This window comes from Sapajus apella, unplaced genomic scaffold, assembly GCF_009761245.1.
Source record: "Sapajus apella isolate SASKATOON/1434 unplaced genomic scaffold, GSC_monkey_1.0 scaffold6, whole genome shotgun sequence".
Classification (NCBI taxonomy): Eukaryota; Metazoa; Chordata; class Mammalia; order Primates; family Cebidae; genus Sapajus; species Sapajus apella.
In genome coordinates this window covers 42,283,513-42,307,047 of record NW_022436946.1, presented here as the reverse complement: position 1 = coordinate 42,307,047, position 23,535 = coordinate 42,283,513, and the positions used below count along the sequence as shown (strand labels likewise).

The following is a 23,535-nucleotide window of genomic DNA, read 5'->3' as shown; positions in this document are numbered from 1 at the left end:
CTTTTTTTTGTGTGTGTGACAGAATCTTACTCTGTTGCCAGGCTGTAGTGCAGTGGTGCGATCTCAACTCACTGCAACCTCTGACTCCCCGGTTCAAGCAATTCTCCTGCCTCAGCCTTCTGAGGAGCCTGAGTAGCTGGGGTTACAGGCGCGCACCATCACACCCAGCTAATTTTTGTATTTTTAGTAGAGATGGGGTTTTGCCTTGTTGGCCAGCATGGTATTGATTTCCTGACCTCATGATCCGTCTGCATCGGCCTCCCAAAGTGCTGGGATTACAGGCGTGAGCCACTGCTCCCAGACCACATTAACTTCTTTAATCCACCTAATAGACATATGAGGCACAGAGAGGTTACCTAACTTGTCTGGGGTCACACAGCTAGTAAGTGATGAAAACAAGAACTTAAACCTAGACAATTTATAACCAATACGACATATTTCTTCCTCTACTTGGCTACTTATGTGGGACCTCAGAAAGTTACTTCACCTTTCTGAGTTTCAGTTTTCTCATTGGTGAAACAGTCATTTCTTTTTAATTTTTAAATTTTAGTACAGCTGGTGTTTTACCATGTTGGCCAGGCTGGTCTTGAACTACCTCAAATGATCCACCAACCTCGGCCTCCCAAAGTGTTGGGTTTACAGGTGTGAGTCACCGCGCCCAGCCTGAAACTTATTTCTGCCTCACAGAGTTCTCATTAGGATTCAAAAATAGACATGCTGATACAGAAAAACATTTACCAAACTTTTGCAGCTTTCCACAAGACGTGCTACTAGTGACAGGGGCCAATAAGTGCTGTAGTCAAATGACAATATCTCAGAGTCATGATACATACCATCCGTACATAACTCCTGAGAATTCTCAAATGAAGGAATGTTTTTAACTCTTTAACCTAGCATGCCCACACTTACTTGATCACAGAACCTTTTGTTCCACTGAACACCTAGTTATAACTTTAGCCCTGGAAGAGAGAAATTGGTAAACACTGACAAGAAAAAGGCATGAAATCAGAGTACCCAATAGGTGCAAGTCTGGTTCAGCCAATTTTTAACCACTTGCTATGGACAACAACTCCAAGTTGGTTGTTAAGCCACTTAAATTTTAGGGTTTATCGCCTCTCCAAGTCTCTGCTTTCCCTCTCAGCTCTTGCCTCGACTACTTCAATAATTCCCTGGCTGACTCTCCATCTCGGACCTCACCTCTCAGGGTCACCTTCTAAGCATCAGCTAATTATGTTCTATAGCATAGATACATCAATGTGAGGTGTATCTTTTGCTTAAACACCTTTGTGATAATAGCTAAAAACAAGAGCAAACACTTACAGAATGGTTACAATGCCATGCATTATTCTACTTAATTCGGAAAACCATTCTGTGAAGTACACACTGAGGCACGGCTAGTAGGTGGTGCAGTGAGCTTCCAAATTTCAAGTCCACTCTGCTGCCTCTTGAACGCCCCACGATTTCTCCAGGAATATCACCCTAATTCCTCAGGCCGTTCACAATCTGACTTCAACCTTTCCTTTCCACCTCATCTTCATTCCCTACTTCTCATATATCAGTTTCTAGGGACGTGAGGCCTCTCTCCTTGGCTTGCAGATGGCTTCAATTCACAGGGCATTCTCCCTGTATGTGCATATCTGTGTCCAAATTTCCCCTTTTTATAAGGATGCCAGTTATATTGAATTAGGGTTCATTTTAATGACTTCATTTTGACTTGATTAGCTCTATAAAAATCCTCTCTCCTAATAAGGTCACATTGTGAGATATCAGGGGTTAGGACTTCAACACATGAATTTTGGGAGGATGAAACTCAATCCATAGCACCTACATGCGTAATGAAGCTAGTCTCTTTTCCATAAATTCATACAATCATGTAACAGTTATATAATGAGTGCCTATTAATTACAATGCTGGTACTGTTCTAGGCCCTGCTAGGTACTTCTACACTCCATGTCTTTGTGAGGTATAGAAGTGGAGCATGGTGGCACCTGCCACCCATAATCCTGGCTACTCGGGAGGCTGAGGCAGGAGAATTGCTTGAACCTGGAAGGCGGTGGCTGCCGTGAGCCAAGATTGTGCCACTTCACTCCAGCCTGGGTGACAGGGCGAGACTCTGTCTCAAAAAAAAAAAAAAAAAAAAGGAAAAAGGAAACATTTGCTGCTGTCAACAGATAAACACTAAAATTTAAGTGGCTTAATAAATGGATTTTTCTTCTCTTCTCATACATCAAGTCTGTATAGATATTCCTGACGGGCAGGTGGCTCCCCTACAAGAGTAATTCAGAGACACAGGCAACTTTCATCTTGAATGGGTCACTTCCCAGGTCATCTGCTTAAGGAGTATTACAAATGCAACATTTTTATGGCCAGGAAATAGTAAATATCACTTCTGCTCATACTCTGCTGGCTAGATCTTAGTCACATGGCCAGCCAACTGTGCCGGAAGCTGAAAAATGTAATCTAGTTGGGTACTCAAGAAGAAAATGTGTTTGGCATACTTGCTTCAGTCTCTTCTACCAGTTAAGGTGCTGGGAAACTTCAGAAAATGAAAGTAGAGTGTAAATATGTTCAGTCTGTGGTCTGTTTTTTAGCTACTAGTTAGAAAAGATTGGGCTGGGTGCGGTGACTCACGCCCCTAATCCCAACACTTTGGGAGGCCGAGGCAGATGGATCACGAGGTCAGGAGATTGAGACTATCCTGGCCAACATGGTTAAACCCCGTCTCTACTAAAAATACAAAAAAATGAGCTGGATGTGGTGGTGCACGCCTGTAGTCCCAGCTACTCAGGAGGCTGAGGCAGGAGAATTGCTTGAACCCAGAAGGCGGAGATTGCAGTGAGCCAAGATTGTGCCACTGCACTACAGCCTGGGCGACAGTGCGAAACTCCATCTCAAAAAAAAAAAAGAAAGAAAAGATTGAGTCAGTTCTTAATAAAACAACCGAGAAAGCGGAACCATCAGCTAAAATATTCATGTGAATTTCTGTAAACTTAATAATCATATCATGAGAAAAATCTATACTTTTTAAGATTATGCATTATATCTTGCAATGAACTATCTTTTGTATACAAAATAAAAAATATGCTATCACTAACAGAATGGGAAATTGTAAACATTTTCTTGATTGTGGGTAGGGATAAATTTGGTAATACTTTTTTGACTGGCTTTGCAACCAATTTTTTAAAAAGCCAGGGTTAGTGGTACAAACCTAATGCCCATAGGCTTGTTGGCAAAAGGCTATGGTGAATGTTTATGGTACATTTTTATAAATGTGGCTTTCTTGCCTGTTTTTCAAAATGCAGTTATTACATTTTAGCCTAAATTCTGCCTCTCCTGGTTGTTAAATGATTAGTTCACTAGACATATCCAGAAGCACCAATTATATCCTTAGGCCAAACAAAAGAGATCACCTCACTCCCATTTGGTTGTTCAGGTAATTTACTCAGGTCCCATTATCTGATATCAAAGTCAAGTTTATGAGAGAAAAAATACCACAATGTAAATCCCAGCAGTCTGAAGGTGAATTAAAAAGCTCCCAAATCAGTATTTCTCTCAAATGTTAAATAATTCACTGTAGCATTATAGATACAAGCCTCCAGCAAAAGTTACACTTGAACAATTAAGGAAGCAAAAGCTAAACAAATGACTTCAGGGTAGAGAAACAAATTAATGGTTTCTCATAGTACTATACCAAATTACTTTTTCACATTAACAAGTGTGTAAAACACCCAAATACCCCAATGACTTACTAGATGAAGTTTGATTACAGAAAATAGCCTGGATTTACATGCCAGGGTTATTTCCTACATGTAATTATGGATTCTATACACTTGAGTATAAAGCCCATTTATGTTATTTGGAAAGGTTTCATGTTCACAGTGTACCCCTACTCTTTTCCAAAGTTCTTTTAGTCAAATTGCTTGGATTACAATGATCATCTACCAACATGTTATGTGAAGGACCAAAAGCAATGCAATTGTTTCCCAGAGGCTAGATAAGAACTTAGAAATCACAGTACACCATGTGCATACAGATTAATTGCCTCTGCTGAGTAGAAAGAGTATATACTTTGAGATAAAAATGGGATTTCAATCCCAATTCTATCACTTTCTAGCTGAAAGATTTCAGATTGGTCTTAATCTGATTATTAGCAACCTCTTCTGTAAAATGGAAATAATTTACTGATGTAACAAATATTTACTGAACATTTACTATGTATCTATGTATCAAGTAATATCTGCAAGGATTATTTTAGGATTAGAGATAATAAAACTTAGTAGGGCTCATTATCTGTATGTGTGGTTATCCAAATTACAAGCAGATGACTAATAAGAAAGGGTTGGAGTCAGCAAACTAAAAATGAGTGGAATTCCCAACAGAAAACAGAGGTACATGGGATACAAGGCAATGTGAGGTCCATTTGCTTTCCAGGGACTAACAGGTAACTAGTACTCATCTAAATTTTTATATATTTTCTCTAGTTATCTCAACTAAACTTAGCCAGAGTTTTCTACAAAATTTATAAGATAAACTTTATTTTTATTTTTATTTTTTTTTGAGACAGGGTCTCGGCTCTTTTGCCCAGGCTGGAATGCAATGGCACAATCTCAACTTACTGCAATCTCTGCCTCCAAGGCTCAAGCGATCCTCCCATCTCAGTCTCCTGAATAGCTGAGACTACAAGAATATGCCACCATGTCTGGCTAATTTTTTATTTTTTGTAGAGACAGGGTTGCTCCATGTTGCCCAGGCTGGTCTCAAACTCCTGGACTCACACTATCCATCTGCCTCAGCCTCCCGAAGTGCTGGGATTATGGGCGTAAGCCACCACATCCGGCCTCTAAGGTAAACCTTTGAGCTCTAATTCAAGTTGATTTTGGGGAAGGATGTAGATATACTAAAGATGTGCCAAAGAGTTTTCCATTTAAAAGTTTTTAAAGATATACTTACAAGAAGATGACCTTTTTTGACATACTAATTCAATGGCTAGTCTGATCTATAACTCAACTATATATGTTTTGAAATAGACTAAAAAGATAGAATGGAATCAAGAATAAAGAAACAACCATGAGGTTTGGGGGTAAGATGAGAACTACAATTAGAGCTTCAACTCTCCCCATTACCAGCTGCGTCACCAGAAAAAGCCTCAAAATTTTTGAATCTGTTTTCTTGAGTAAAATAAGCATAACAACTCTTACTTTGGCATTATTATAAGAACCAAATGGAATAGTTGTCATAAAAATTCTTAGTAACCTAAAAGAACTAAACAAATTAAACTTACTAGCCATGATTGTGCCACTGAACCTCCTGGGCTCAAACAATCCTCCTGCGCTCAAGTAATCCTCTTGCTTTAGCCTCCTGAGTAATAGAGACTACAGGCACACACAACAACAATCAACTAATTTTTAAATTTTTTGTAGAGATGAGGGGTCTCACCATGTTGTCCAGGCTGGTCTCAAACTCCTGGCCTCAAGTGATCCACCAGCCTTGGCCCCACAAAGTGCTAAAATTACAGGTGTGAGCCACTGTGCCCGGCCAACCAGGTATCATTTTGAATAGATTGAAAAAATCACAAATCCTGAACTAAGTGACACAGAGGTCTCTACAGAGACACAATGATACATAATAAGGGGAGGGAAAACTGATGATTAGAAAATTTTAAATGCCCAAGGTAGAAATGAAAGTATTTCACACAAATGTATGAAGAAATTTACCAGAGTTATGTGTAGAGTTGGTCAAGACTATCACTTATTATGAACAAAAATCCATTTTTAACCTTATATTTTAATCTTTGAATCAGAGAATGACAAAGAATTAAATACCTTTGTCCAGTAACAGAAAACACAATGTAGAGAGCAATATCAAAAGACTAATAAATTCTTCTTACCATGAGTAGATCCCACTGACCATGTCATAGTTCTGACATGAAGCATTGCCGCTGCTGGGCCCAGCTGCTTTAGAGATAAGGAGCACCACCAAGCCCCTCAGCTGTAGGCTATTCTGGCTGTCATACACAAGCTCCCTGCCAACATGTAAAGAAGGAAGAGGATTAATATACCATCAAAGGATCATCATAGCTTAGAACTGCTACAAAGATGCCCACACTTCTAAAACTGGACAATGAGACTTACTGAAAAGAAATAGGGCCAGCGGTAAAATTAACGTGAGGATGCCATGAGTTCAGGAAACAATTAGAGAAATCTATGGCTGGGTTGTTGTTTTTGAGACAGGGTTTTGCTCTGTCACCCATGCTGAGTGCAGTGGCACAATCTCATCTCATTGCAGCCTTGACCTCCTGGGCCTAAGCGTTCCTCTCACCTCAGTCTCTCTAGCAACTGGAACTATAGGCATGCACCACCATGCTCAGCTAATTTAAAAAAAAAATTGTAGAGACAGAGTCTTGCTATGTTGCCCAGGCTGGTCTTGAACTCCTAGACACAAGCAATCTTTCTGCCTTAGCCTCCCAAAGTACTGGGATTATAGGCATGAGCCACCATGCCCAGCCCATTGCTAGTTTTAAAAGTAACAATTTCGCTGGATGCAGTGGCTCACACCTGTAATTCCAGCGCTTTGGAAGGCCAAGGTGGTCAGATGAGCCTAGGCGCTCGAGACCAGCACGGACAAGATGGTGAAACCCCATTTATACAAAAAAATAGAAAAATAAGCCAGGCATGGTGGCATGTGCCTATAGTCTTGGCTACTCAGGAAGCTGATGTGGGAGAATCGTTTGAGCCCAGAGTTGGGAGGGATGCCAAGGCTGCTTTGCCCCCACAGCCTCCAAACAGAAATTTTTAAAAGGGCCCCTTTTTACCCTGCATTAGTTTCAAAATAAGATAAATCATTACATTCTCTGCAAAGTAATATCTATAGCTTTCTCTGCTTATATTTTACCCTTAACCAAGTAGGCAATCGTCAGCAAGTTAGAATAGTTTTAACTGATTTTAAAAAAGAAATTCTAATTTCCTAGGAAAAGGAAGTTAAAGTAATACAGTTACATCACAACAAAAACAAATAATCATTAGAAATGTCCCAAATTCTTTACTGTCATATAACAATCTGTTTAAATCCTACGAACCTGAATTTCAAGGAGGTTGGGAGGCATCCTATCCTATTAGGGAACACGAAAATGTAAAATAAGAGCTTTTAAAAAATTTTTTTGGCTTTGAATTACAACTAGATTCTTATTTATGCATTACTTTTGGTGAATCTTTATTCTTCCTTTCTTTTATAATAATATTAAAGAGAAGGTCTGAATTGGCTTTCAATTCTAGAAAAGAAAAAGAGGAAGGGGTGCTGGTTAGGGGAGTGGGGCGGGTGGGGGGAGGGACTGGGCCTAGTCAGGGATGAAGGATATGATACACCAAGAACTCTAAGAGGCGTGCATGCGTGCGTGCGTGCGTGCGTGTGTGTGTGGCTGGGGCCTGGTCAGGATGAAAATATGATACGCCAAGAACTTTAAGAGGCAAACCTTGAGACAAGACTGACCAAATCACACTGATATAACAGCTCTGACGACAGTTTTAACAATATCTTCAAACTTCTCAGAGACAGGACTTTTCACATACGATACACACTCCCCCCTCAATAATAATAGCAGCAGCAAACACTTATATTGTGCTTTGTATATTGCTTTCTACATATCGGAAACTGTTCTACACGTTTAACTATATATTAACTAAATTAATTCACAACTCTAAGAGGAAGGGACTACAGTTATCCTGATTTTACAGATGGGGAATGAGGCACACAGAGAGATCAAATACCTTGTGTAAGGTACCATACCTGGTAGGTGGCAGAACCATGACAGAGCCAGGATTTGATCCCAGGCCAATAGGCTCTAGAGTCTACATATACTTTTGAACATTATGCTATGTAGTGACGCTCCATCTGCTTCCTTTGTACAAGACCATTTGTTACATCAAATTAGAACAGTTGGCTTTAGAACCAGACAAGCCAAGGTCTGAAAAAGTCTTCTGTTATACACCAGCTGTGTGTGTGACTCTAAGGCTAGGACCTCTTCTATAAAACGAGGGCAACAGTGTCTACTTTTCATAGTCATTGTATGGAAGAGACAACATGGGTCAAGTATATAACACTGTGGAAGCACATGGTCAATGATCAAGTAATCAGCAAATTACATTTTCTTTCCTTGTTACTTTTTTGTGATCTATTTTTTTCTCAACTCCTATATTTTCTTTCTTCTACTCTGTTTCTCCTTGTAACTCTGAAAAAGTCTTCCCAACTCTACTGGCATATATACTCTCCTATGTTATTTACTTTTCTACCTCCCCAAATAACAAAAATTAAAGAATTCTTCCCCCTCCCCAATCATTATTATCATTATCTCAGTGATAATATTGAAACACCCCTTTCAGAATGCATTACTAAAAAGGTCAGGAAAAGAAGCTGTAATGAAGGAGGTGACAAAAATTAAGGGAGCATTCAGAAAAGCACACCTTCTAGCCATTAATTTTCACATAAGTCAGTGGTTAACAATCTGGAGGATAGACTAACAGCTTCAGTAAATTAAATAACTTGTTTCCAAAACACCATTTCTTTAAATTCACTTCATTAACACTCTTAAAAAAACAGTACTGATATAAGCGGATAATGCCTACAGCTCAAAAATTAGCTCACTACCAAAAGAATATGAAATTTTGCTCCTGAGGGGAAAAAAAAAACAAACCCATGAGATTTTAAACTTACAGAAATAATATGTTTCATGTAGCCCAGGTCATATTTCAACTGAAACACTCTAATTTTTTCTCAGTGCTTCTCTTAAGGGACCCTGACAAGCTGTAGCATAAACCAGAAAATGGTGAAATCACATACTGGCACATCTATGAATGCTAGCTTAGAAAATGGTAAAGTTGGTGTTCTCAAACTTATTCAGTCAAAAGTGTAGTGAATGCTCACTACATGCCAGGCTTGGTGCTAAGCAGACAGTGGAGAATATGATGAGGAGTACTGGTAAAATGTGGTCTCCCTTGTTGTAGATAGTAGTCTGGATTTAAAAATCACAATAAAGGCCAGGCACAGTGGCTCACACCTGTAATCCCAGCATTTTGGGAGGCTGAGGTGGGCAGATCACAAGGTCGGGAGTTAAAGACCAGCCTGGCCACATGGCGAAACTCCATCTCTACTAAAAATACAAAAATTAGCCAGGTGTGGTGGAGGGTTCCTATAATCTCAGCTTCTTGGGAGGCTGAGGCAGGAGAATCACTTGAACCAGGGAGGCAGAGGTTGCAGTGAGCCAAGATTGTGCCATTGCAACTCCAGCCTGGGTGATACAGCAACACTCTGTCACAAAAAAAAAAAAAAAAAAAAAAAAAAAATCACAATAAAATGAGGCATGAACTGTTTTAGGGGATGAATAAGGGCTGTGGGAGCACACAGAAGAAGCAACAAACACAATTCGGGGATGTCAAAAAGACTTCCATGAGATCTAAAGGATGAGGGGGAAGTGGCCTAGGAATCTGGGCAGGGGTGAAAAAGTGTTCTGAAGAGAGAAATAATACGTATGGAAGTCGGAAGAAAAGAGAGCAGGACAGTTTCTAGAACCAATATGGCAGGAACACAGTACGTAAAGAAAGGAAATAAAGCTGGAGGGGCACAGGAGAGTTGTCTGTTCCCTTAAAAGGGTTCCCTATGGAGAGGAGCTAGATCTAGTAAGTATTAATTTTTTTTTTTTTTTCTTTTAGAGACAGGGTCCTGCTATGCTGACCAGGCTACTTTTGAACTTTTGGCCTTAAGTGATCTTCTGGCCTGGCCTCCCAAAGTGCTGGGATTACAGGGTACTGAGCCAGGCCGTAACTTTTGAGAGACTGATGCTAATGGGCAGAAACTACAGCAGGCCAATTTTGGCTCAACATAAAGAAATAAAAAACAGAGCAACCTCTGATAATGCTGAGCTGCTTGCTACTACAGATGTTTAAGAAGTTGCATGGGCTCCAATGTAACACATTAGAGAGAAGCCTGGAATATGTGACATCTGAAGTTGTTTTCTTACTCTGTGATTCTACATGGTCTCACTTTACTACATTTAATTATCTAATACTCCACAATATGTGCAAAAATTGAAATAGCCTTGTCTTGTCATTAAAGTGTCATAAATGAAAGCAATATTTAGTATTTTATAATCTTTATCATTAGAATTCTACAGAATTGAGTTTTTTAAGCTAGTGAACAAAAACATCATTCATTTATTCAATTAATAAGACTGGATACCTTCTATACATCAAGTATTGTGCTAGGCATAGATGCAATGGTGAGCAGAACCAGACATGGAGCTTGAAGAGCTTACCATCTAATGGAAGAGACTGGTAATAACAAAAGAATCATGAGGAACCGTAAATCTACACTGGTAATAGATGCTACAAGGGAAAAAGAGCAAGCGTGCCAGGAGAGCTTAGAATAGGGAAAGTAACTTTGTCAGGAAAGTTAGTCTTCCTTGAGGAAGTGATGACTGAGTTGATATCCAAAGGAAGAAAAGAGGGGTGTGGGAAGAAAACAGGTAAGGGGAGTATATTCACAGTACAAGGGCATATGCAAGGCTGGGAGCATTGTATGAAATGAAACTGGTGGAAGACAGGAACTACACCACCCAGGATGAACAGGTCATAAGAGGTTTGCTCTTTATCCAAAGAGCAATGCAAAGGCACTGCAGTGTTTTATTAAGCAGACAGTGACATAATCAGATATTTTAGAAAACAAAACCAAATCCTTTATCATCAGTGTAGAAAATGACTTGGGTAGACAAGAGAGGAGGAAGCCAAGGGAGTATGAGAAATCCAACTAGGAGGCTTTCGTAATAGTCAATTTAAAAAAAGAGGGTAACTTGATGGACAAACGAGATAATATTCAGCTCAAGTTTGAATAAAATAATATTTCAATTCAACTCAAATAGATGTTGAATACAACACAGTCCTGGAAAATTAGCTAATATAGGCATATCACTAATTTTAAATAATATTATTCTAAAAATGTAAGTTGAATTTTAGGTGGGGGAGATGTTGGCCTCCTTTAAAATTTTTCTCTAGACCTATGATGGATGAAGAGTAAACACTAATATTCTAAAAGCTAAGCAATTTCATGGAAATAAAGATTGAGTAGGTAAAACTCTGGGTAAGTCAGCTGTCTTAACATATTGTACTTTAGATGGCTGACTCAGTTCTCATTACATCATATCCTTCCACAGCTACTTACAAATTTATCTTCCTTCACCCAATCCTGTAAGTATGTCAGATCTTCAAACCACCACTAGGGTACTTTTCTATTTATCCTCCTAAATTCCATTTCAACACATATGAAGGGTATACAAAGAAATAAGAGCTGTAAGAAAAGAGTATACTAGTAGATTCAAAATATGGTTAAATTGAATAATACAAGGAACAGTTAACAAAGACAGAAAAGTTACAAGCAGCTATCAATACACAGCTACTTGCTAGGGGTGTCGCTCACAGTAGAGGCAGAATTCAGATTGAGCCTGAAAGATGGTCAAATTTCCCTGAGTCGGGAACAGAAGCAGGAGAGGGGATGGGAATGGAATTGTGGGAATAGAAAGAAGGGTATTAGGAGAAAGAAACAGATAAGCAGTGACAAGAAGGTGGAAGAACACAGAACCGCTTCTGGAGCTATGGGGCTATCCATTTGGGCAATGTGTGAAGGTAAAACAAGTCCAGGAAGACAGGCCCTAAAGAGTGAGGGGCCTTGAAAGTCAGGTCTAGAGTCTGGACTTAGTCCTGCGAGAAATCTGGAGGCATGAGTGGTTTGTTTGCAAGGGAGAAATGTAATTAGAGCTAAAGACTAAAACTGTCACTCTGGGCAATCCTGTTACTCTGGCAGGCGTTGTGTTGCATACAGTGGAAAGGAGAAGGAAGATTAGTTCGGAGAAGCCTCTTCCAGAAGTCCAGGTGGGAGATAATGAGGGTCTAAATTAGGGTTGTGGCAATAGGGATGGGGAAGAAAAGCTGAATGATAGCAGTAGCATGGAGGTGGAAAAGGCTAGTGTGGGCAACTGATCGGATGAGAGAGACATCGGGGAGAGATCAGAAAGCAAAGGAGAGGTAAGGGATGAATGTAAGATTCCGACCTGTTTGCTGGAGGTGATAATGCTACCATTAGTAGAGACTGGAAAGAGGAAGGAGAACTAATGAGGAATTAATGAGTTCAGTTTTGGACATGTTAACTTTGAATGCAAGAAGGACTTCCAGATGGAGATGCCCAGCAGGCATCTGGAAATGCTGCGTCTATAGAGTTAGGAAGCATGTTCACAGAAGTGATGGCTGAAGCAGTAGGAACGGACAGATGAGCTTTTAAGGGAAAGAGAAAAGAAGGGAAGAGAAGGGAACTTGGAGAATTCCTACACTTAAAGGAAAGAGATAACCAGCATGAAGAAATACATTCTATCTACAAACAAATAAAAGGCCTCCACAGATGTGAATAACGAAGTATGCATACAGATGCACAATGGAGGCAGAGAACTACAACAGTACAATGTACAGAAACCAGGGCTAGTAGCTGTAAGCCTCTTCCATGGGCTTTTATGGACTGACTATAAACCTCTAGTTTGGCACTTAACACACTGAGTAATAAAAATGGTAACAATATAAACAAGAATTGTAACATACTATAATGCCAGGCATCTGCTGTTTTACGCGCATATGCTCTAAATCTCACAAAAATCATGCAAGGTAACTATCAATATCCCTTTACAAATGAGGAAAATTAGCATGAAGGCTCAAAAAAGTTAAATAATTACTACTCACTACAGTCAATTAGTAACGGAGGGTGCCAAGAGTTAAACATAATTTGGCTCACTTATGGTTTGAGGCCTTAATTATTTGTTCGCAGGACTCCCGGGTAAGGTTGTGAAACCCTTGAAGGCATGCAGGCCTCTTCGGATGCCCTGCGCCCAGCAGAGCAAGTGACATAGAATAGTTATAAAATAAAATAAAATAAAATAAAATAGATAAGAGAATGAACAGCTTCAAGGAGTGGGGTTGCCAACTCTCCATCTTACATCTCTCCCCAAAACAGACCTACTTTTATTCTCAACTTTCCTCATTTCTCCTTCTGCTATCCATTGCCACATCGAACCATTCAGCTCTGACTGCTTCCTCTTCCTCTTGAGTTCCTTTTCCTAAATCATAGTAAGTTCTTTAAAAGTGACAGGTGCACACAATAAAAGCTCCAACACATCCGAAAAACCATGTTGAGATTTGTTAAAGCTGTATTTAAAAATTACTGTATATAAAAAGTATGCCATCTCAAAGGGGTCTATTTAAGTTTCAGAGAAAACTCAATATATTAAATATATATTTAATATAAATATTTATGTATTTTGTTTCTTCATTTAGGAGAACTGACTAAATTGACTGCTGCATCAGTGCTTGTGAAAGAAAACTGCCCTCACTCTGAATGGAAGATAAGGGCACCTCCAGACAGAGTTGAGGTAGAAAGACAGAATTGGGGCATAAAAGAAAAATTTTGATATTTATGAGTAAGAGTTCAAATTCTAATTTCTATCAGCAATCCAAATTATAATATTTTGATAAATTTATAATTAAATATTAAGGAAACAACTTCACCACCACCAAGGGACCATCATCCTTGAGTAAGCTCAAAACACTCCAAAGTAAAACTGAGTGGAAAAAAAATCACCTTGAGGGCAAGGAATTACTTTCAATGTTAAAATCTAGAGCTAGGCAGTGTGCTGTACAATTTTATTATTTTTTTAAATTTCTTTTTTTTTTTTCTGAGATGGAGTCTCTCTCTATTGTCCAGGCTGGAGTACAGTGGTGTGATCTCTGCTCACTGCAACCTCCACCTCCTAGGTTCAAGCAATTCTCCTGCCTCAGCCTCCCAAGTAGCTGGGGTTACAGGTGTGCGCCACCACGCCTAGCTTATTTTTTTTATATTTTTAGTAGAGATAGCGTTTCACCATGTTGGCCAGCCTGGTCTTGAACTCCTGACCTCAGGCAATCCACCCGCCTCAGCCCCCCAAAGTGCTGGGATTACAGGCATGAGCCACTGCACCCGCCTACTTTATTTTCTTTTTTAATGGAGATAGGAATGTCGCCCAGCCTGGCCTCAAACGCCTGGGCTCAAGTGATCCTCCTGCTTTGGCCTTCCAAAGTGCTGGGATTACAGGTGTGAGCCACTGTACCTGGACTTACTATTTTATTACCCCACTTTCCATAAATCCAATAAGTTCCAATAAGTCTAACCAGAAAATGTAAGCACAAAAGATGGATGTCAAATTCTAACATATATGAAATGGGTTGATTGATAATATTCCTATTAATGCTATTGACTATAACTCCTAAAATTTTTAAATGTAGATAAGAAAACTGAAACAAAAGAATTGACTATAATGTGCACAGTTTCTGCCAAAGAACTACAGGAATACTCTAATCTTTTCTATTCCTTTTAAAATGATGACTGCAACCTGCTAAATTGATTTGTGACCCACTAATAAGGTGCAACTGTAGTTTTTTTTAATAGTGTTTTGTGTTTTAACGATAATAGTGTTTTAACAGTGTTTGTTAAAACTGAATAGTGTTCAGTTTTAAAAGAACTGAAAACATAATGTAAAATTAAACAGAAACAAAATCATTACTTTTTAAAAGCAGAAAATCTGTCCATAAAGTAGCACAAATTTAGTGTTGCAACAAAACATTAACATTTATTAAATGACATGGGAAAATATTAAAAATGTTAAATAAAAGAACAGAAAACTGTATACATCAGGTAATCTGAATTATGTTTCAAAATATGCACACACATATATATATATCTCAACAGGGCCAAAAACAGAAACTAGAAATAAGTATGGCAAAAGGTTAACATTTTAAACCTGGTGTCATTGTACAGGTGTTCAATACACAGAATATTCTTGTATTTTTCTGTGTGCTTGAAATCGTGTTTAAAAATGGAAAGAAAAACAGGATAAGAAGAAAATACTACCAAATAGTAACAAGTGTTAACTAACGAACTTCTTGATTAAGGGTGATCTGTTTCTTAAGTTGCACACAAGAGCACAGATCTCTTTTTAAGTCTGGAAAAAAAACCTATATTTTAAAAACAACAGAATTCTAAGAAGACAAATGACTTACTATATTGCAGTTGTGTTTCTAATCTGAAGAAAAAACATTAAGCGACATTTAATGAACCCCAGAGCCCTATGTTATAGGGACCCTTTTGGGTCCTAATACTTCACTTTTAATTTCTCTAAGATTCAGACACAGGGCCAAAGTTTTAATGTTATCAATGAAATGATGTTAAAAACATAAATATAATTAGCAATTCAATGACAGCAATATTACTCAGTTATAAATAAAAAAATTAACATTCATGAAAATTGTTTTTTTAAAGCACTGTAATTTTAGGGAGACTAAAAATAGTCTGCATGTCACAAATTTTTATATAAAATTAGCAAAAGAACTGGAGGTTAATTTTCATTGACAAAATGACCCAAAATGTATTATTACTGCCATTTCTATTCCAAGACTAAACTGTCCTAGACTTGAAACAACTTTAGGGCCTGAGGTGACCAGCCTTTAGAATCCAGTAGCTGTGGCAGCCATTGACATGGCTCGAGGGCCACACACGCATCCCACCTGCATTAAATCCTCGAGGGACAGCAGGGAGAAGGAACTCTCTCACCAAAGCCCTCCCGAAGCTGCAATTAGGTTTGATGGGCATGTGGCAGAAGACAGGTGCCTGGAAGAAAAGGAAGGGAGAGAGAAGAGAAAATAGAATGGGGGTAGGGTACAGGGGTTGTTGAGCAGGGAGGAAATCAAGCCAGCTTTCCAGAAATAGTTACTGACCACCAGTTATATACTGAAATATAACTGAAATTAAAAAGATGCATAAAATGTCATGATCAATCATGTTTGCAGCAAGATGTGGCTAGTCACCCTGGAATTAAATATACCAATGGAAAAACAACAACGAAGATTTCCCCGCTGAAATGATTAACTAAAGATTTAAAAATACTAATGGAATAAAATAGGCCCATTTAAAAAGTAATATCTGGTCACACTGAAAACTCTCAAAATGATCTCATACAATAATTTTTACATCTAGGCCCCTTTGGTTCACATTTAAAAAATCAATTTAGTGTTGAAGCAAGGGGGTAGAAAAATTGAGTGTAGCAATACAGGCATCATTACACTACACAGCACACAAAATTCACACCACCATTCAAGCAGTGATGCTGGCTAAGAGCTAATGTGCTGTGAATTACACCTCCCACTACCACAGTCCATCTATACAGAAAATAAATCAACAGAACGTGAATGAGTATTCCATTAGTACTCAGTCCTTTCCTCAACTTGTTCCAATTTCAGTAGAATCTGCCATTCAAATGCAAGAGAATTGCTCACTTTAATAGTCTATAATTTTTTTATGGTTTTACTTATCTATAGTATGTAGGCATGTTTTTATCAAAAAGAATGTTTCAATGTAAGTAGTGATTATTTAGTGTATGGAGTGTCAGTCCTATTAGCTAATAATGGAGTCAAATCAATTGTGCAAAAGTTAGAATGTTTGTACTTGCACAAGTTGAAAGAGATAAGAAGGTAGATGATCATTCAACTGACAATTATTTAACATATTATGAAGACGCTAAAGCCAAATGTAAAACATACAACAGCAGATGGACGAAGCCAGTAAAAATCAGGAAGCTGGGGGAAAATGATGAAATACTACATAGAGTAACAGATAATACCTCAAGGGCAAATTAGGGCTGAGGAGGAGAGTAAAGTGAAAGACATCACTGATTTTTAGTAGGAAAAATATGTTTAAAAGTGAATGGAAAAACATTCCAAATGTAAAACCGTATTAATGCAACATGATGGTTCAGAAGTTCAAAATTTTTAGGAAAATCTTGTTTATTTTTCCAGAATCAACACTGAATTCAAGGTAGAGGAGACCACGACATGAGGAAGTCAGAAGTGACAGGGATGGCGCAGCACACATTTCATATGTTCATCTTCCACAGAAAAATTTCTGCCAGAGAAAACATTCCATACTGGTTGGCTAAGTTCAAACCTATTAGCTCTCATAATCACAAATATGCCACCCAATTAACATTAAGACCTTACAGATATTTACAATGGCCACCAACAGAGCTAGTAAAGAGGATTACTATAAAAGTCGCAGCTCTCAAATTATGTATGTACATAGAGAAATATAATTTGATTTTTAAAAGTTACATTTACATGGCACTTAATGAATAGAATGGCACCTAGTGAATGACGAGATATGTACTTGGACTAAATTACATACAGGTTCTTCTAGCCGATTAAGCCTCAGAGAACAGTAACATTTGCTCTATCCTAGCAGGAAGAAATCTCTCATTTACCAAATTGCCAGGAAGCTGCAGGGGCAAACTGTCTCATTTACCATGGTATCCTCAAGCTTTCTCATGTGCCATCTCATCTAACCTGACGACTATCCCGTGAGGTGGGGCTTGGCACCATTTTGTTGATCAGGATACTGAGGCTTATAAGAATAATTTCTTTTTTTCCATATCTGTTATTTGATATACAGCTAGTGCTCGATTTACAACCACGATTGGTTCCGACAGACCGGTCGTAACACGATTTGGTCGTAAGTTGAGTAGGCTATATGCACGCGGAGATGGTAGTGCTGCCGGAAGCTGGTCTGCACTGTCGTACGCCCAGCTGGGCAACGTTTGCGCTGCCAGACGCAGAGCAGTCATGGCTAGCGATTGTGGTCATAAAGTCGAATGTTCATAAGTTGCATAGGTGGTAAGTTGATCAATACCTGTACTACATATTTAGAGTGTATCATTTATTTTGGTTATTCCTCCTTGACTAGAATATAATAATCATGTTACAGCATATTTACTTGTCTACAGTTGTGTCTCTGGTGCTTGAATAGTGACTGGCACACAGGACATTTAATAAATACTTATTTAATAATTAATAACACAACCTGCCTAAAATTATTTAACATATCTCCAATAAGTGAGAGACCTGGGGTCCAATTCAGGTGCCTATCTTTAAAGCCCATGTTTCCCCAAATTGGAAAGATAATGATCACAGTAGCATTAAAATGTGAAATGTAAAAAAGAACAATAAATTAGAATTAGAGTTTTAAAAATGCCTTATAGGTAAAAAGTGTGAAACATTAAAAAAAAATTTTTTCTCCTGAACATTTCCTTGAATTTTCTCTTGCTTATAGGTCTGGTGTATTGATAGAGCTGCACCAGCAGAGGGGTGCAGGCTCCTTCTTACAGGCATGTTCAACAAGGCTCCCAGGCAGCACAGAACAGAGGGTTGGCAGCTCATGAACACAGGACCACGGGAAGCCCTGAGTAGCTCCCATGTCCACAGAGGCTGGGAAAAGTCTGTGGCACAGTGAAAATGCTGTCCAGGTTAAAACAAAAACAAAACTTCACAGACTGCAGGAGTAGCCAGGGTCTACCCTACAGCCAAGGAGTCTTACATGGAAATAAGGACCTGCATAGGCCCAGCTTGTGGCATATGGCCCTGTGCCATTCTGGTGGTCTATGACAGCTGATCCTGTAAAATAGTCAACTTTCCTACAATTCCCTAAAGCTATACCTTTTTTTTTCTGGTTTGAGACAGAGTCTTACTCTGTTGCCCAGGCTGGAGTACAGTGGTGTAGTCTCGGCTCACTGCAACCTCTGCCTCCTAGGTTCAACTGATTCTCCAACCTCAGCCTCCCAACTAGCTGGGATTACAGGCGCCGGCCACCATGCCTGGCTAATTTTTGTATTTTTAGTAAAGACAGGGTTTTTTTTTTTTTAAATTGCATTTTAGGTTTTGGGGTACATGTGAAGAACATGCAAGATTGTTGCATAGGTATACACGTGGCAGTGTGATTTGCTGCCTTCCTCCCCCTCACCTATATCTGGCATTTCTCCCCATGCCACCCCCCCCAACTCCCCACCCCCCAAAGACAAGGTTTTACCATGTTGGCCAGGCTGGTCTCAAACTCTTGACCTTGTGATCCACCCACCTTGGCCTCCCAAAGTGCTGGGATTATAGGCGTGAACCACTGCACCCAGCTTCCTAAAATTATATCTTTTAGTGAAGGAGGGTCTTACATTTTTCTTCATTCTTTTCTGAACACCATGGGTCCTCTCCTTGATGTTGGGCAGAATGTGAATTTCTCCTGAGAAATAGGTGACTTAAGGGCTAATCGAAATAATTTATATACATTTTATGTTTTTATTTCCAGGAACATCTGCCTATCCTTTCAACTGACTTTTTTCAAAGGTAAGGTGATGGGCAACAGGGGTGGCAAAGTAGAGAGTACGTTAATATTTTTATAGCAGACACTACAGGCTATGCCCTTTCACATGCGCACATCAACTCTGAAGTAAGTACTATGGTCATCTCCATCTCACAGGTAAGGCTTAGAGACAGGTTAGCATCTTGGCCAATGTCAAAAGCAAGTGAGAGAATCAGAATTCAAAATCAGAACAATTTGACTTCCAAGCTGCTACCTTAGTTACTAAGTTATTTATTGAAGTTCTTTGGTTCCCAGGGACCAATAATGTTGAGTCATGGCTATCACTCCAATGTGAAAGGGCGGATGGAACTTAGGAGTGAAATAAACAGGCTAGGTTTTGTTTATTATTGGTACAGGCTAAAAAGCCTTTAAATAATCACTGGAATATCAGGCTAAAATAAAACAGCTATGGTTAATAGTTTTAAAATTCTTAATAGTTTTAAACCCCAATAAAAAATTTAGTATCTACATTTATTTCAATGTGTTGATCTGTAGCACAATGTTCGCTTCATATTTCTAAACTGAAATGTTTCCATCAGTACAAAGGCCATTTTACAACAACAGACAAATAATAAATAGTCCAAGGTTCTAAATACTGCTAATGGATACACTAGGGATCCAATGTTGGCCACTTTATCCTAGAAAGGTAAAAGTATCAAACCTAAATGACATAATAGCGAATATATATTGCAGGCAGTGCTCTTAACACTTCTTTTTTTTTTTTTTAACTTATTCGCTTAAACTTCACACAACCATATAAGGTACTATTGTTATTCTAATTTTACAGATGGGGAAACTGAGACACAAAGAAGAAATAAGTAAGTAGTACAGCCATGATTTTAACCCAGGGATTAGGATTCTAGAACCTTCAGCTTTTCCCATCCTTCCTTTTTGTAAACAATATCAAACTTACAGAAAAGTTACAAGTATAAAGAATTCTTCCTTTCCTAAAGCACCTAAGAGTCAGTTGCTATCATGGCACATCACAACCATGAAATACTTTAGGGTATATAAAGTATAAATAAGAATATTCCCCTAGGCTGGGTATGGTGGCTCATGCCTGTAAATCCCAGCACTCTGGGAGGCCTAGGTGGGTGGGTCACCTGAGGTCAAGAGATCAGCCTGGCCAACATGGTGAAACCCTGTCTCTATTAAAAACACAAAAATTAGCCAGGTGTGGTGTCAGACACCTGTAATTTCAGCTACTCAGGAGGCTGAGGCAGGAGAATCACTTGAACCTGGGAGGTGGAGGTTGCAGTGAGCCGAGATGGTGCCATTGCACTCCAGCCTGGGGAACAGCAGTGAAACTTCATCTCAAATAAATAAATAAATAAATAAAACCACACATACACAAAACCGAAACAAACAAACAAACAAAAGAACATTCCCCTAATAACCACAATATAACCATCAAAATCACTAACGGGAATACATTACTACCATCTAATTCTCAGATCCCATTCAAGTTTCACCAATTATTCCAATAATGTCCTTTATCACAAAAGGATCCAGTTCAGAATTCTATATCACATTTAGTTGCCATGTCTCTTCGGCTTTCTTTAATCTGGAACAGCTTCTTAGTTAGTCCCTGACTTTCATGGCCTTGACAATTCCAAAACTTATAGGCCAGGCCAGTTATTTTGTAGAAATTCTCTTGGTGTTGATTTGTTTGATGTTTCTGTGATTAGATTTAGGTTATACATCTCAGGCAGGAGGATCATATATAGAAATGATGTTATATTCCTCCCACCTCAATTTCAGTTTGTTCCATCATAGCAGATTTCCACTTTGGCCATTTGACTAAGGTGATGTCTACCAGGCTTTTCCACAGCAAAGTTACATTTTTCCCCTTTATAATTAGTAACGTTTTGTGAACAGGTACTTTGAAACTGTACAAGTATCCCATTCATCACATACCACAACAGGCTAAACATTGGTGGGTACTTACAATGAGTTGCCTCTCTTGATCCCATATGGCATCATTAGCTCAATAAAAACAAAATAAATCAAAAAATGAATTGGGAGGATAAAAAAGTATTTCTGTAGAGACAATGTAAATTTTCTTAAATGAATAAATATAAAGAGAACTTATGAAGTTTAGCTGATAAGCAAATGATTCAACAGTGAATGTTTCAGGCCAGGTGCAGTGGCTCATTGCCATAATCCCATCACTTGAGGAGGCTGAGGGAGAATGTCAGTATTTGGAGATCAGCCTGGGCAAATAGTGAGATCTTATTTCTACAAAAATAAAAATAAATGTAAAAATTAGCTGGACATGGCGGCACATGCCTGTCATCCCAGCTACTGGGGAGGCTGAGGGGTGACGACTGCTTGAGCTCAGGAGTTCCAGGATGCAGTGAGCTATGATCACACCATTGTGCTGCAGCCTGGGTGACAGAGTAGGACCCTATCGCACAAAAATAAATAAACAAACAGTGAAAGTTTCAGTATTTCAGTCATTATCTTTTCCCTTAAAAAAAAAGAAAAAAAAGAAAAGTTCCACATTTAGTGAAATAATAAAGGCCCACAAATACAGATTTTGCTTTAAATGGTGGCTTTTAAAAAGATGCTGCAAAATAAATAAGGTCTTAGATTAAGCAAAGGCGGAGAAACTAGGAATTATACACAAATTAAAGTCAAAAATTATTTCTACCACATTAAGAGTAAAAAAAACAAAACTGATAAAAGTAATGGGACAGAAGTAATTACTCTCTTTACACTGCCAATATAGTTCTAAACGTTATGAAGTTGAGGGCAATAGTGAAAGGATGACACCTTTGTCTCTCAGCACATCTGTCAAAAATGTAGTGAATTTCACATAAGATTAACAGATATTTTGTACCCAAAGGTAGACAATGACTTCTCTTGGTATAAAGTTCTAGGATGGTTATGTTAATAAGAATTGTATTGTCTGTATCAGGTTGATATCAAAAGTTCTGCTCTTCCCCAAGTGTAGCCAGACCAATACTAAATTTAAGGATCAGGTGAATATTTAATATTTCAGGATTATTTTGGTTTTGTTATTTGTGTATGGGTAGAAACTAGCAAATTGTCAACAGATTAGTTAGGCCTATCAAGATGCTTGACTGTTTAGAATATGGTCGTCATCTTCAAATACTCTGTACTTAAATCAATGCCTTGTGAATGGTTTTCACTTGTGTATTATTCAAGAGCTGAAAAATTCTCTATAATATATAATATAAGCACAATCACCACTCTGTACACTGGTTCCCACTCAATCCGGTTTCAAATACTGGGACACAAATACTGTGCAAGCTACTGCCTACATGAAAAAGTTAAAATTTCAGTGTAATTATTTTGCACAATTATTTAAGTATATCTGAAAGGTCTAATATTCTCATGCTTCCAAAAAAGCTATTATTCTCTATGTCTGCATTCTTCCAAAATGTTCTTTTAATTAATCATAGTGAGATCCAGTAATTTCCTACCAAATAGCATTAACACAGCTGCATATTAATATACGTTTCTGAAACAATCTACCAGATGATAGAAAAATATTCTCATATTTTTGTGAAATTTTAGGAAAAGGAGTTAATAAGACTTTATAAAGAAACTTCATGAATCACAGAAACTTAATCAACTTTATAAATTCAGAGACCTGAATTTTACAATATCACAATTTAAAATGTTAAGAAATTTATTTAGTATTGAAATAAACCCCATCATAAGAAAATGTAGCAAAAATATCCCACGTTTTTCAAAAAGAACAGAGGATTAACCATAACTCTTAAGCTGGTATTGCTATTATGAATTTATCTTTAAAATATTATTTAACTTTGTAAGGATGGACCATGACTGACCATTTTCTAATGTTTTAATATCACAGGAAAAGATTCACACAAACTTAATCATACTAAATATTCCTACACAAGTCAGCAATAGGAAAAACAAACAGAGTAACCTGAGTTTGGCATTTATGGATCAATACATGCAAAGCATATGGATTTCCTCCCATTTTTTACATACTAAACTCAGTAGAAGATTCTAAAATTCTACTATTATAAATTCTCTTTTATGAACATGTAGTTTTAGTACAACTTACATTAATGACCCCATTTGTTTCATTATGCTGCAAAACAGTTTTCAAAATCCTGGATCTAAGAGGACTTTCACAATACATAGGTTCAGCTTTTGATATACCAATAACTGAACAAAGCTGGAGAGGGTAGTTGGTATTAGAAAACATGGTGGTAGGGAGACAGCATGTGAACAGCAAGAGGTGAT

General features: G+C 38.2%; 1 protein-coding gene across 7 annotated transcripts in view; it reads right to left on the bottom strand.

The window, feature by feature from the left end:
* Positions 1–23,535, bottom strand: part of PDSS2 (decaprenyl diphosphate synthase subunit 2) — a 279,633-nt gene that overhangs the window by 166,845 nt on the left and 89,253 nt on the right. For all 7 annotated transcript variants that reach the window (XM_032275117.1, XM_032275118.1, XM_032275121.1 and 4 more), the window contains exon 2: positions 5,888–6,022. In XM_032275117.1, coding sequence (XP_032131008.1) covers positions 5,888–6,022 — 135 coding nt within the window. The remainder of the gene's footprint in view (positions 1–5,887; positions 6,023–23,535) is intronic.